Source organism: Misgurnus anguillicaudatus, chromosome 17 (genome assembly GCF_027580225.2).
Source record: "Misgurnus anguillicaudatus chromosome 17, ASM2758022v2, whole genome shotgun sequence".
NCBI classification, from domain to species: Eukaryota; Metazoa; Chordata; class Actinopteri; order Cypriniformes; family Cobitidae; genus Misgurnus; species Misgurnus anguillicaudatus.
The window spans coordinates 26275092-26289743 of NC_073353.2; the positions used below are offsets into that span (position 1 = coordinate 26275092).

Sequence of the window (14652 nt, forward strand, 5' to 3'; positions counted from 1 at the left end):
GCATTTCGCTGTTGAGTAGCGTAGGGGAGTCCGATTCGTTGAAGCGAATCAGTTCAACGATCCGGTTCGTTTGAGTCATCCATTAAAAGTCTTTCACGCGCTGCATTTTACGTTTGATTTTTATTTCAATGAGAGATTAAATAAACGCGACAAAATACACGACTGTCATCTATTTAAGTTAGTTGTGTGTATTAATGTGCGTCTCAGTTCATCACTTCACATCTTTCCACATAAAATGTCAAAACTTCCGGTTTGTTTGAAAAATAAAATCTTTTCATTTATATCCACTTTAAAAACGCTTGAATCACTTCGACCGAATCATTAAAAACCGGTTCAAAAAAGATTCGTTTGAGTATCGGACAACAAAACTTATTTTTGTGTAAATAAAATTATTATTATTATTATTATTATTATTATTATTATTATTATTATGTAAATACAAATAATAAACGTTTTATAATAATAAACCATTCAAGTTGACATTGCAGATCTTGAAAGGACACAATCGGTAGCTATTGGTGGTTTGAGCCTAAAACCAGTTACCAGATGAGTTAACCACTAAATGAGCTTGTTTATGATCAGTAGCATAAATATATATAATCACATAATGCCCTGTAAAGGTGCTGAAATACAAAATGATAGTGACAGGTTTACAAACTGTACTTGAATGGTTATAAATAATGTATTGTAAGACAATAAAATTATAATGTAAGACAAATAAAATGTGGAAATCATTCTATAAATTCTTACATTTTGTGAAACCGGTTATGTGGCATATAAGATTTATTTGAATTTTTATTTTATTTTTTTATCAAAAAACATGACTGGCATAGACGATTAACCCCTTAGTATTTAAAATGTGCCTTAAATGGCTTAAAAGGACACAAATTGTACCTGTGTTTGTTTCATTTGAATCACAAGAATCTCAGCTTTCAAAAGATATGTGGCATGTTTATTGTCAAAGCATGCATGCCATGTTCAGTCCACGGTACATTGGTACTTTAAGGGGTTAAATTAAGTTTGAATTGAATAAAATTTAAACCAGAAATTTAAACTGGCCATAGTTACAGATTCCTTATACAAAAAATAGTTTAAAAAAACTTCAATATACTGCATTAATCTCCTTTAACAACATACTTTTAATTAGCCCAATACTTGCCATTCTTTTGGGATGATTACACATTCCCCTGTAAGACTCTTTGTTTCTTGACAGGAATTCCCCACAGAAAGACTGACACAGCCAAATCATTCCCACTACACGAGGATCACAAAACCCAAATCTATGAGTCATCAAAGCAGAAGGCACTTGCCTGATTAAAGCAACAACACAATGCTGTAAATCCTTACAAGACAAGTGAGATGCATCCCACTTAACACCGTAGTGCTCGCATTTTCATGCAAAGACTTTGAAAAATGCACATTAGGAAAAAGACATCATGCCCTGATTTTGCTGTTGAGTCTCTGCAGAGATTGTCTGTGCATGCTGTATTTTTCTATCCTCTCACTGTTGAGCCTATATTGATCTGTTTCATGTAATGTAAAACTTCATTGCACCCGAGGGAAGATCCTCTGACAACTTTGTCAGGCATCATAAAAATACTTTCACTTGATTGTGAAGTAAATTGTTTATGCAGGAAGAGAAAGATATTAATTTCATTCATTTCATTTATGCATTTGGCAGACGCTTTTATCCAAAGCGATTTACAGTGCATTACCAGGTATGCATTTGATCAGTACCGATATGTTGTAATATGATAATAAAATAACCAATTTTACTGCTGAATTAAACCAGCTAACCCTGAGTAGACAACGGTGTCAGAAAAAAGGGTAAAAAATTATCCCAAACTGTCACTGGAGCAGTACCCATCTAAAAGGTCTTAATATGTACTATATACTGCAGGTACAGTTATATGTATATGCATTTGGTACTTATACAGTACTATGTACCTTTAAGGTACTAATATGCACTCTTTGGTATGAGTTTGTATTTCTGAGGTACTAATATGACCTCATTAGGGGCAAATGTGTACTTTTTGAAAAGGTCCAGCGATAGCCATATGGACCATTATTGACCCATTTTTCCGGACATTGTATAGATTTGTCAATTTAAAGCATTTTCTGTATAATTTTGATTAATGTTAATTTCTGCATATACTATATACATTTTTTTCTTATTTTAATAAATTTTTATTTAAATAAATTAACATTTGTTAATATATTATGAACAAACATGAAAAAACAACAAAGAATAGTATAGTGTAAGCCTAGATTAATAAATGCTGTAAAAAAAACTAGTGTTAAAATTAATCCTTGTCTTAGCTTAACTTTTCTCTGCTTTACTAAGAAATGGACACAATGATGTCTAGATGCAACAAGTGCATATAAAGTTTTCACCCCATGGGTGATGAAACAACTACTGTAACACATATAACACTCACCAGTATGTAAAAGTACCACTGTCAAAGCTTGTATAAAAATCATTCCACTTCAATATAAAAAGCATGTGGGCAGCAAATGATGCTTTAATATAAACTGTCTGTCTGTGTGATGAATGAGGCATTGGCTCTAAATCTACCGTGTGTGCATAACCCTCCATCCTCTACTTTCCACATGTGCTTATACCTGACAACTGTTTAAGACTACAGTACACATTTCACTGGAATGATCTGCACTTTTCATTAGCATAATTATGCACAGGTGACCTTTTTGTAAAAAAAATCTAGTGCTACTTTTGTGCTTATTTATGGACGTTAAACAAACAATAGATAATACTATTATCTTTAAATTAAAGCAATATTTTTTTTTCTGTTTTACCAAAAGCTAAATGTATGATGATAATGGATTGTACACTCGCCTAAAGGATTATTAGGAACACCTGTTTAATTTCTCATTAATGCAATTATCTAATCAACTAATCACATGGCAGTTGCTTTAATGCATTTAGGGGTGTGGTCCTGGTAAAGACAATCTCCTGAACTCCAAACTGAATGTCAGAATGGGAAAGAAAGGTGATTTAAGCAATTTTGAGCGTGGCATGGTTTTTGGTGCCAGTCTGAGTATTTCACAATCTGCTCAGTTACTGGGATTTTCACGCACAACCATTTCTAGGGTTTACAAAGAATGGTGTGAGAAGGAAAAACATCCAGTATGTGGGATGAAAATGCTTTGTTGATGCTGGAGGTCAGAGGTAGAATGGGCCGACTGATTTAAATTGATAGAAGAGCAACTTTGACTGAAATAACCACTCATTACAATCGAGGTATGCAGCAAAGCATTTGTGAAGCCACAACACGCACAACCTTGAGGCAGATGGGCTATAACAGCAGAAGACCCCACCGGGTACCACTCATCTCCAATACAAATATAGGAAAAGAGGCTACAATTTGCACGAGCTCACCAAAATTGGACAGTTGAAGACTGAAAAAATGTGGAAAAATGTTCCCTGGTCTGATGGTGGTGGTGGTGTAATGATGTGGGGGAAGTTTTTTTGGCACACTTTAGGCCCCTTAGTGCCAATTGCACATCGTTTAAATGCCATGGCCTACTTGAGCATTGTTTCTGACCATGTCCATCCCTTTATGACCACCATGTACCCATCCTCTGATGGCTACTTCCAGCAGGATAATGCACCATGTCACAAAGCTCGAATCATTTCAAATTGGTTTCTTGAAAATGACAATGAGTTCACTGTACTAAAATGGCCCCCACAGTCACCAGATCTCAACCCAATAGAGCATCTTTGGGATACGGTGGAACGTGAGCTTCGTGCCCTGGATGTGCATCCCACAAATCTCCATCAACTGCAAGATGCTATCCTATCCATATGGGCCAACATTTCTAAAGAATGCTTTCAACACCTTGTTGAATCAATGCCACGTAGAATTAAGGCAGTTCTGAAGGCGAAAGGGGGTCAAACACAGTATAAGTATGGTGTTCCTAATAATCCTTTAGGTGAATGTATATTCTGTCAGAAATTATAAATTATTTTCAAAAATAATTTTCGTCACTCAAAAATGATCCTCCTATAGCTTTAAGAAATGTTAATGTACTTGGTAATCATGGCAACTACAGTGTTTTTATTCGATTCTGATCATGAAGATTAAAACAAAGAAAATGTGTAAAATTAAAAAAAACAATACTAAGTCTTTAAATTAGTTGTGTATTATTAAAATAAGGGTAAAAATGCTGAAGAAAAACAGTTATTCTACTTTGCTGCCATGTAGATTAATATTTTATTTATTTTTTATTTAAGCAAATAATGTGTGAGTTCCCCCACAGTATGACTAACAAAGCAAGAGTACTATTAAAATGAATCTGATAAATCCCACACACAAATAAAGCAACACCTCTCTAAATAACAGTCACTTATTAAATGTTTTTAACCAAATGACCGCACAGCACAAGTGTTGTCATATGTATGGTTTTCCAGTATTTGGGATTTGATTTTCTTTACCATTCTATGCATGTTAATTGTTTCCAATGGAGTCCCCATCTCCATCTGGATCAACTTGTAAGTATTTTATGAGGTGGCTAATTTGCATGAATCCATACTAACTGATTCGTACACTTATGAGAAAAAGCATTAATGAAACCCCACTAACACCACCCCTAAACCCAGCATCACTGGAGCAAAAGCAAATCATACAAAAACGTATGAATTAGATTGCATGAAAAAATACATTTAATCACCTCGTAAAATACAAATTGCCATGAGATTGACTGATTCTGGCAAAATATTCTCAATATGAGTCTTCACTAAAATCATCATATAAGATGCAACCTAACAGCAGTCTTTTAACTACATATCTGACCCTGATTGAACCATTAAAAAGCAGACTCCTCCTTTAAGCGATGCATTTGGCCCAGGTCACCTGGAAATGTAGGTTGTGTAGCATGAAAACTGAAATAAGTGATTTATCTGAAAGTGCCCAGAAGTGAAAGTCTAATGCAGGTAAGTCTCTCTCTTGTAGAGCCTGCGGCAACCAAGACCTTTTACTGTCAGGGCTGCTTTAAAAACACAGTAGTGATTGAGTCACAATGAATATTAGTGGGCATATTTGTCCATCGTCCTTACTGGGCCAGTGCTGTTGATGCACTTTATCCCCTCCATCAGTTTACTTGACATGCAGTGCCCATGGACACTGCCCCACAGCGAGTGCACTTTAATGATGTTGTTCTAAATACTAGAACTGCTCATGCTTCATAATAATCATCTCACAGGAGCGTCCTGACCTGTATAAACTAAAGCAAGCAACTTGTTCTGTTTGTTAAGATGGAAATTGTTCCCTAAATGATACCCCAGAAGTGCTGCAGCAATGATGTTCCCGTTATGCAAAGTGATTATGATGCATTGATCTAAAATGTCTGTGGAAAAAGCTTATTGGTTAGCTAATTTGTCAAATGGGAAATGATGTGTGTTTCACATAGCCTGAACACATCAATAAATTAATCATTATAATACTAAATAAAATTGATTTGGGACATTTTTAATTTAAAGGATATTAGATTTTATGCTTGTGTTCAATGTGGTTGTGAATGATAAATAATAAGATTAACCTAACAAGTAAAAGGACAAGCCTTCATAAAATGCTCTCATTTAGATATGTAGTATACAGTACTGGGTAAAAGTCTTAGGCTACCACCACCAGACATGTTGTTTTAGAAGTTTTAACGTCCATTCATATTTATTTTTCAATCTATTTTATTAAAGGTGCATTAGGTAAATTTTAGCGGCATCTAGTGGTGAGGTTGCGAATTGCAACCAACGGCTTAGTCCATTGCTCATCCCTCGCTTTTGAAAAACATAGAGAATCTACAGTAGCCGCCACCAGACAAACATGTCATCGTCGGAGACAACTTAAAGGAACAGTATGTAGGATTGTGGCTAAAACTGGTACTGCAATTTCACAATTGGTGGCCAATACACAAAATGACAACATAAACATCAGTTGAGGGCTGCAACTCCAATTTTTAAATGACAATATCGTGGCCAGACCACTGTTGTCAGTGATATAAGTATTTGAAATGAAAATGATTTTTTAATGTCTAGTGACATATCAGGGCCATTTTATGATTAATTGATACAAATTTCTTACATACTGTTCCTTTAATATAAAAATAAATGATGATAAATAAAAAGGTCTCGTTCTAAGGTAATAAACACATAACGGTTCATTATGAAAGGTCTTTATACACCCCTGATAATATAGTTTTGTATATTATTTTGCATTTCTGTCAAGATATCCTTCTAAAAATTACACACTGCGCCTTTAAGATACAAACAGAAAATACAGGAAATATGTACAAAAAATAAAAAATAAATTTTCTAAATGTCTACTTTCAGCAGAATGAAGTAAAAAGACTAATTTCTTTTCAAATTAAAAATTAGGATTTCATTTAGGTTTAAGAGATCATGCAGTTTCCTGCTATTGCTCAAGTGGAAGGGGAGTTTATCCTTAAAACTTGACACATCAGTTTACATTTTTATACAGTTTTTAATACTACATACACATTTCCTGTATTTTCTGGATGTATTCTATTAAAGAGACTACAATTATATATGATCACTATAACATTGCAAAAACAACAAATCTAATTCTGGCATGGTGGCCTAAGACTTTTGCACAGTACTGTACATGTAAAAGATAAGTGGCACAAACACTGGGAACCATAAATCCACAGACGGCACAAAATTTCAGTAACACTGTTAATAAGTGTATACGTCATCCCAGGAAAGAGAGATGCTGTTGAGGATGTGACCGTCACTAGACAATAACCTCTCATGGGATTGGTTGCCCTGATCACTTTCCATCACACTGAGAGAAAAACACTGATCTTACGCGCTCCTGAAGGTACACGTCTGTCTTTTCGTTCTCAGTAGGGACCAGTGCTACCCAGCAAAACAAGAGGGAACAATGGGTATTTGTATCATGCAACGTTGCCAGTTGAAATCTCCAGAGAACATGCCATGAATCCAGCTTAGTAAGAACAGAGGAAACAACCTTTACACCTGACTTGTATAGCATATGCTGGATAAACAAAAATCAATAAGCACTTTCTTACATATAGGTTGTATTTAAGCATTCACAGAAATGAGCAGTTTGCTTTAAAAGAGCACCGGACCAAACGTCCAACTGCATTATACAATGTTAATGACATATGGTCTTGCAGCCAATGTTCATTTTCCACATGAAATTCGCAAAAGACTAGGAATAGATCATACACTACTTCTTGATAATTAGACACCAATGGGTCAAATTGCGCAAGTGGGAATTTTGGCACATGGGCATTATCTATGGGGAGAGGAGCTTACCAAACATGCTTTCTGTTAATGATGCCTGGCTTGCCTGTTCCCTTCTGAGTTTCCCTGGAGCTAATTTAGTGGAACATCGGCACCGTTGAGACAGTCTTATACGGGCCTTTTGAAATCAGACTCTGAAGACACGGATAACGTATGAAAGCAACTTGTGTGTTTCATATAAAGAAGAAAATGAAACTATTCTAGTCACATTGGAACAGGCACGGACTAAATACAGTGGGCATATGCTTTACAAAAACGTTACATACGTTCAAAATACAGAGTTATTTATCCTGCTTTGTCCACAATCGTTCATTTCTTTTTACAGTATATCTTGTACTGAAAGAAACTCGTGCAGACCCATTGACTTTCCACAGCACATTTTTTAATTGCTCATAATTTAAGACTGAGCAAAGTTTATATCTTCTGAACTCTGCAATGAAGAGAAACATTACTACAGTCTATTACTCAGGAGAGCAACTATTTCAAAAATGATTGGTATGTTGTTTTGTTTAGACACTTTGCTTTTGTCTGCAATCATGTACTGTACAAAAGTACATAGCAATTATGAGTCTAAATGCCTAGAACTGAAAGAAATCTTATTGCTGTAAAATTGAGGATCTGATATGCTGTCATGGTAACAATATGTGCAGACAAAAAAAATAGAGAGTTTTGTTTGTGAAATGAGTAAATGCATGTAAGAAATTAAATCCAATAGGAATTGTTCACCAAATATAAAAATTACGAAATCATTTTCATGTCATTCCAACCTGCTTTACTTTCTTTTAAAGAACACAAAGGGAAGTTTTCTTTTTCTCCAATCATATTATCACCAATCTTAGCTGCAAGGCAAGATTTTCAGTAAGTAAATAAAATGTCTTTCTGCACAAAGCTGGAATACAGTGAATTGCAGAGATTACTTTTGTGGTGCTTTTGGAGCTTGTTTAATGTTTTGTGTATATGAAAAGCAGAAAAGAGTCACATATGAAATGATGAAAGAATTTAATTTCTCTGTGCATTTTTCCTTCAAGAAAATAAGTAAACAGAATGGGAGCTTTAACACCACCTGTGAAGAGTCTTCTGAGATTTTGTCTTTTAATCCCACTGGCAGCAGATATCCGGACACGACAATACAAACCTAAGCTACACATTAGGCACGATCATCATCCAAATCATCCAGCTAACTCCAAAATCTAAGAAAAGATGTTTAATGAAGATAATATATCCTACAAAAACTCTCAATTTTGCCTTTATTGTCCCAGTACTTATAACGGGCACAGTTGGGAAAATGTTGCAGCATGAGACAGTTCATAAACAGTGGCGGCTCGTGACTGCTCATCAGAGGGGCGCTAATTCAAAATAAGTGTTCGGAGTGTCATGTGTGTTGCTTGCGTTTTCAAAATATTTGTTTGTTGAGTCATGGAAACCATGTGCATCACGTGTTTTGTCAAAATAAGTGCCTGCTGCACACGTGTCAAAACCATTTATGATAAAAGAGACGCTCACGTTCACAAAATACACGCAAGACACTCACTTAACAATAAACTCTGATTACCCATGAGATTATGCGAGTATCTGGCAAGCGTCTCTTTTATCATAAACCCTTTAGACGCATCTGCAGCAGGCACTTATTTGGACAGAACACGTGATGCACATAGGACAACTCAACACAAAGAACACATATTTGAAAAAAGAAAAACACACATGACGGGCTACATACATGTTGTGATGAAAAAATAAGCCACCACTGTTCATAAACATGTTATTATGCAAACAAGCAACAACACTGTAAAAGGGAAACCATCTTAAATGTTCTCACTTTTATTGTAAATTTTATGTTTTATATATTTTAGGTGTTACCAACTGAAGTAATTTTTTTCATAATTTTTTTTACTTAAAGTGAGAAAATTTAAGTTGAAAAAACGTTGGCGTGATTTTAGGCGTTACCAATTAAAGTCATTTTTTCAAGTTGATCCAATTTTTACTTTTTACAGTGAACTTGAATCAATCACTATAACAATGTCACTACAAATTAAACTTTAAAATTTAAAGGTGCAGTGTGTAAATTTTAGCGACATCTAGTGGTGAGGTTGCGAATTGCAACCAATGGCTCAGTCCACTGCTCACCCCTCGCTTTTGAAACGCATTAAGAAACTATGGTAGCCACCACCAAAAAAAGACATGTCATCATCGTTGGAGACAACTTAGTAAAAAAGTTTGTCGTTAAGGGCTTTTGTAGAAACATGGCGGCACAAAATGGCGACTTCCACGTAAGGGGACCCTCTGTGTATGTAGATAAAAACATCTCATTCTAAGATAATAAAAACATAATGCTTCATTATAAAAAGTTCTTTTTACACCCCTGATAATATAGTTTTGTATATTATTTTGCATTTCTGTCAAGAGATCCTTTTAAAAAAATACACACTGCAGAGCACCTTTAACATTAAAATGTTTTTAATTATGAGCTATATAAATATATTATTTAATCACAGATTTAATTAAAACAAAATACACAAATGCAGAATTAGATTAGTTGTTTTTGCAATGTTATAGTGTTCATATATAATTGTTTCTCAGTCTCTTTAATAGAATACATCCAGAAAATACAAGAAATGTGTATGTTGTATTAAAAACTGTACAAAAATGTAAACTGATGTGTCAAGTATTTAGGGTAAACTCCCCTTCCACTTGAGCAGCAGGAAACTGCAGTATCGCTTAAACCTAAATAAAATTAAATCCTAATTCTAATTTTAAAGAAACCCATTATGTTTAGTGCCAAGAGAGGTCAGACTAAACACAGACGATGCCTATAAAGAAGACATTTAGTTCTGATTTTTTTTTTTTTTGTACATATTTCTTAATAAAATTAATTGAAAAATAAATATGGATGGACATTAAAACTTCTAATACAACAAGATATATATAAAAAAAAAATTCCAATGTTGGAGATTCCATTTCATCTACTCTTGATAGCGTTCAGTTCATAAACTTGCACAAATATGACATTCCTGCAAAAAAAGTCAGGCCTAAAGATGACTCATTGCTATCTAAATATAATTTAGTAATAACTTACAAATGCCTGCTTGTTTAATCATTATATTATGGACATAACCACTGCTGCCCGGAGTGACACACTGAGTCCAACTCATTTAAGGTTATGTTTACTTGAACCACATTGGTACAACAGAGGTATCCAAGTAACTAAGCAACTGTTGTCAGGATTAAAACTCTTACTACATAGTCCTTATATTAATCGCTCTCAAATAAAAGCTAATATCACAACAAAACCCAAATACAAAGCAACTACGCCTGTGGCCATTGAAATAGGCAATACAGTTTTGCTTTGTTCTGTGGAAAATTCAGGCACTCTGTCAAAATAGGTCACTTGATTTTTCATGATATTATCTTACAAAGTTGTGTCTCAGGTATATTCATTCTGATGTTAAATAAGACCAAAAAAATACAAGAAACAATTCTGCAATGCAAAGCTATTGGTTTCGATAGAAAATTCATTATGACATGTCTAATAAAGACTAGAAACGCTCTACTTACCATGAGCCACATCTTACTCTCAGGTGTAGGTTTTGTCCACCCATGAGTCAAATAGGCCGCAAAAGGCAGCTGAAGCTGGGACACTCTCTGTACTTCATGTCCTTGGGACAAAAGACACACAAAGCATTTTACCACGTAAAGTCTTAGTTTGTTGTATAGATGCATATATGAGATCTAGGTGACATGCTGGGTCACCTATTAAAAGCTTACAAAATTCAGTTTTGTAAGGTTGACAGTATATTAGAGGAATTTTACATTTTCTAGAACGCCATTGCAAGACACAGAGACAAGGACACTATGTAGGCCAGTCTTCATAATAAGCACTCTCAATGGAGTTACTGGCTTTACCTTAAAATGTTGATAATCTGCATTCGGGAAAGATGTGCATAATGGTGAATGAATGGGTACCGTTTACAGCGCTACAGTGTTTCGGAGAGTATCATTTCATAAATGTAGACCAGCAAAACTGCTCTTGATTTCTGAATGGCTGCCATGGCAACAACCACATGACTGCCTCAAAACTCAGGCTGAACTCATATCTCTGTTCATTGTGACTCTTGGTGCAGGTGAATTCAAGGCTACAAAGACAAAGTAATGCAGCATCAGGCTTATCAACCAATTCTGCCCAGTGTCAATAAATATCTGCAATACAGATGGGACAAAAACTGCTATGAGATCCACAGGACAAAGGTAAAATGGTGGTTTATTTTAGTAGACACAGCACCAGGGTAACAACTTGTTATTTGGAGTACTGTGTTAAAACCATGGTGCAGAAGTATAGTAATGATTTAGTGCTGTGTTAATCAAGGTACAGTACCATTGTCATAGTACTTTATGTTGAGCGCTTAAAGACGTAATGGTGATTAATGGAGATTTGAAAGGTTAACATTTTACATATAGCTTAATTAAATTTTCTCCACTATAGTAAAGTATCCTAAGTGTTGATTTGTATGTGTTTTATGTACTTTAATGTTAATGGTGTTGTAGTTATCACTGCATCATAAATTGTTACTTTCTGTATGATAATTGAAGGTTAAATCTGCAAAACCAACTATTAGCACAACTCCACCGAAGACTTACAACCATTTAATTGTCAAGCTAAAGAAACAGCAGGTAGAAGAGCTGAACTATCTTCTGTTGACCACCAGATGTCGACATCTCCACCACGTAACATTATACATTATCCATTTGAACTCTCAAACTTAAAACTTTAAAATAATAATTTTCAGATTGAAGATGAACGAGTTTCAAGAATCAAAAGAGAAAATCACATGCTCTTAGAGAAAATGGCCCATATAATGCAGACTAACGGGGGAGTTGACTGCAAAAATGACTATGTAATAAAAAGGTGGGCCTGACTTTTCTGACATTACAAAAAATATTGATAGATTTTTTTATTTTACTATTATGTATAAACATAAGTATTATTGCATATGCACTACTTATAATATGTCAAAGTAAACAAACACTTTTGCTTTCTGAGTCTGGGCAAAGAGAAAAGACAGATGGAACTGCTGCATATCACTAAAGAGAACCAGCGGATACTACAGCGCCTGTGCACCTGCAGGCCACATTATAACATTCAAACCTGGCACAACCAGTGGCTGAAAAACATAGAGCTTATGGAGAATATAGCAAGATACCCACGCCAATACACACAGGTAAGCATGGCAGTAGCCTAATAGTAGCAGATAGATTTTATTTATGCATACTTAATTATGTTTACTAAAACTATTTTTTATCATGTGTTATCAAAGGGATCCTACTTGCCACCTATTTCAACAGACAGGCATGGGTCTGTAGTCCATGACGGAGCTAAGATCAAATACACTGCGAGACATGAAGACTCTGCCAGTATGATGAATGAGAAAGAGGAGTGTGATGAGGAGGCAAAATCTGAAATCAAAATTACATCTGAAGATGAAGCATAATTCATGCAGGACTTTGCTATCTAACTTCTTGCATTAAAGAGTTGAATGTAACTTTTAAAGATTACTACATGTTTTCTATTGGTCTGGAGCAGTGTTGGGTGTAAGTTACTACTTTAAGTACTGTAATGTAATTGCCTTTTCCTTAAAAAAAAAGTAAAATTTTCCTTAAAAAAGTAAAGCAAGTGATAACATTTATTTTTTCAGTAATTTAATTACAGTTACTTCTGATGTAATTGAACTAAATACTGTGTATGGACTGAACAGTTATATATAATAGGCTACAATAGTAGATTTAACATCAAAATTTAAAGTCTTAGGTTAAAATGCATGTTTTTTATGTATCCTTCTCACTTTAAATACTTTGGTGAGTTAATGAGAATAATGGTAACACCCTTGTGTAGTTTATAATTCTCACTATTAACTGGTTGGTTATTAGCATTAACATTACTGAGATATTGGCTGTTTACTAATACTTAAAAAAACATATTAATGCATGATTCTGCAAAACCTTATTCTACATCCTTAAACCTACCCAATACCGATACTTAAATTTAACAACTACTTCACTAAGTATTAATAAGCATTAATTAGGATAATATTGAGGCAAAATAGTTAATAGATAGTTAATAGTTAGAATTGGACCTTAAAAATTGTGACCAGATTAATTTATGTATTTTATATGATTTATTTCAGCCGTTATTTGTATAATTTACTAAATGGGATTTAGAAAGTAGTAATAAGTAATAAAATAATTTTTGAAAGAGTAACTTACAGTAATCTTATTGCATGATTAATGATGTAATTAGCAACTAGTAATTTTTTTTGAGTAACTTGCCCAACACTGGTCTGGAAACACACTTGTTAATTTAAATAGATTCGTGTTAATGCTGTGAACCTAATGGGTTCGATTTTGGCCACTAGGGGTTCCTATACTGCAACAATACTTGATAGATCCAATATACAACTATCTGTACGTGCATATATGACAACCATAAATGAACAAACAAACAAAAAAGTCAGTAAATGAGATATTTAATTACACTTTATGTATTTATATAAAATAAAAATGGAACTTATAACTGGAAGTAAAAATTTACATGGAAGCAAGGATGTTTATTGATGATGATGTAATTTGATTTTATATACTGGGTTTACGTAGGAATTTTTTTTTATTAACCCTTTAATTTTTTTATAAATAGCATAGCATACATAGCACAAGAATATAAACATAATAGGAAGATAGTTCACATTTTATTGTAATTAAACCAGCTTTCTTTGAGTAGTGATCATTAATAATAATACCAGAATAACACAGATTGTTAAAAAATATATAAATAAAGTGAACTTGGGGACAACTCGATGAGTTATGACTGATTGTGAGTAATGCGCGATCATAACGCTTATCGATCTCTCTGTAATCGACTCAGCGGGTCTGACCAAGTAGCTGAACATCACAAGGGTGGATTTGGCTAAAATGTTATTCTTAATGATTATTGACATCTTTACACAGCGGACATAAACATGATGTAAAAAAGCGACTATACAGGTACACGTAATCTTTATGTTATACATTGAGATTAAATGCATATTGTTGTGAAGCTGCATTTGTTTAGCTAGCTTTGCTAACTTTATAATGGCCTCTGATGGATGAAACAGGAAATTTGACTGCGTTTTTAAAATATACTGTGAGTTAACTACAATTTCTGTTTTCTGTTATGTAAATCTTAATGTGTCTCGATTAGCAATCTAGTAGATAATGTAGACGAGAGGATTTTGGATATACAACTGTACAAAGCAACACTGTTTATTTCACACAGTTTGGCTTTATTCTCATTGCGTTTATAATAGTAATGCATATGTGGGATTAAT

The 14652-nt window shown here is 34.2% G+C and overlaps 2 protein-coding genes across 13 annotated transcripts in view; both read left to right on the top strand.

The window, feature by feature from the left end:
• Positions 1-11348: 11348 nt before the first annotated feature.
• On the top strand, positions 11349-12834 carry cfap97d2 (CFAP97 domain containing 2). 2 transcript variants are annotated; one of them, XM_055216117.2, is made up of 5 exons: positions 11349-11542; positions 11885-11965; positions 12082-12200; positions 12336-12513; positions 12610-12834. In XM_055216117.2, exons 1-5 carry the CDS (start codon positions 11447-11449, stop codon positions 12781-12783), a joined length of 648 nt encoding a protein of 215 aa, XP_055072092.2. In that variant the 5' UTR covers positions 11349-11446; the 3' UTR covers positions 12784-12834. The 2 variants fall into 2 exon arrangements, with proteins under 2 accessions (XP_055072092.2, XP_055072093.2); XM_055216118.2 differs by lacking the exon at positions 11885-11965.
• A 1342-nt stretch (positions 12835-14176) lies between these two features.
• The window catches only part of pikfyve (phosphoinositide kinase, FYVE finger containing), a 42519-nt gene continuing 42043 nt past the window's right edge, over positions 14177-14652 (top strand). For all 11 annotated transcript variants that reach the window (XM_073855235.1, XM_073855239.1, XM_073855246.1 and 8 more), the window contains exon 1: positions 14177-14329. The gene's annotated coding sequence lies outside the window, so the exon portion shown is untranslated. The remainder of the gene's footprint in view (positions 14330-14652) is intronic.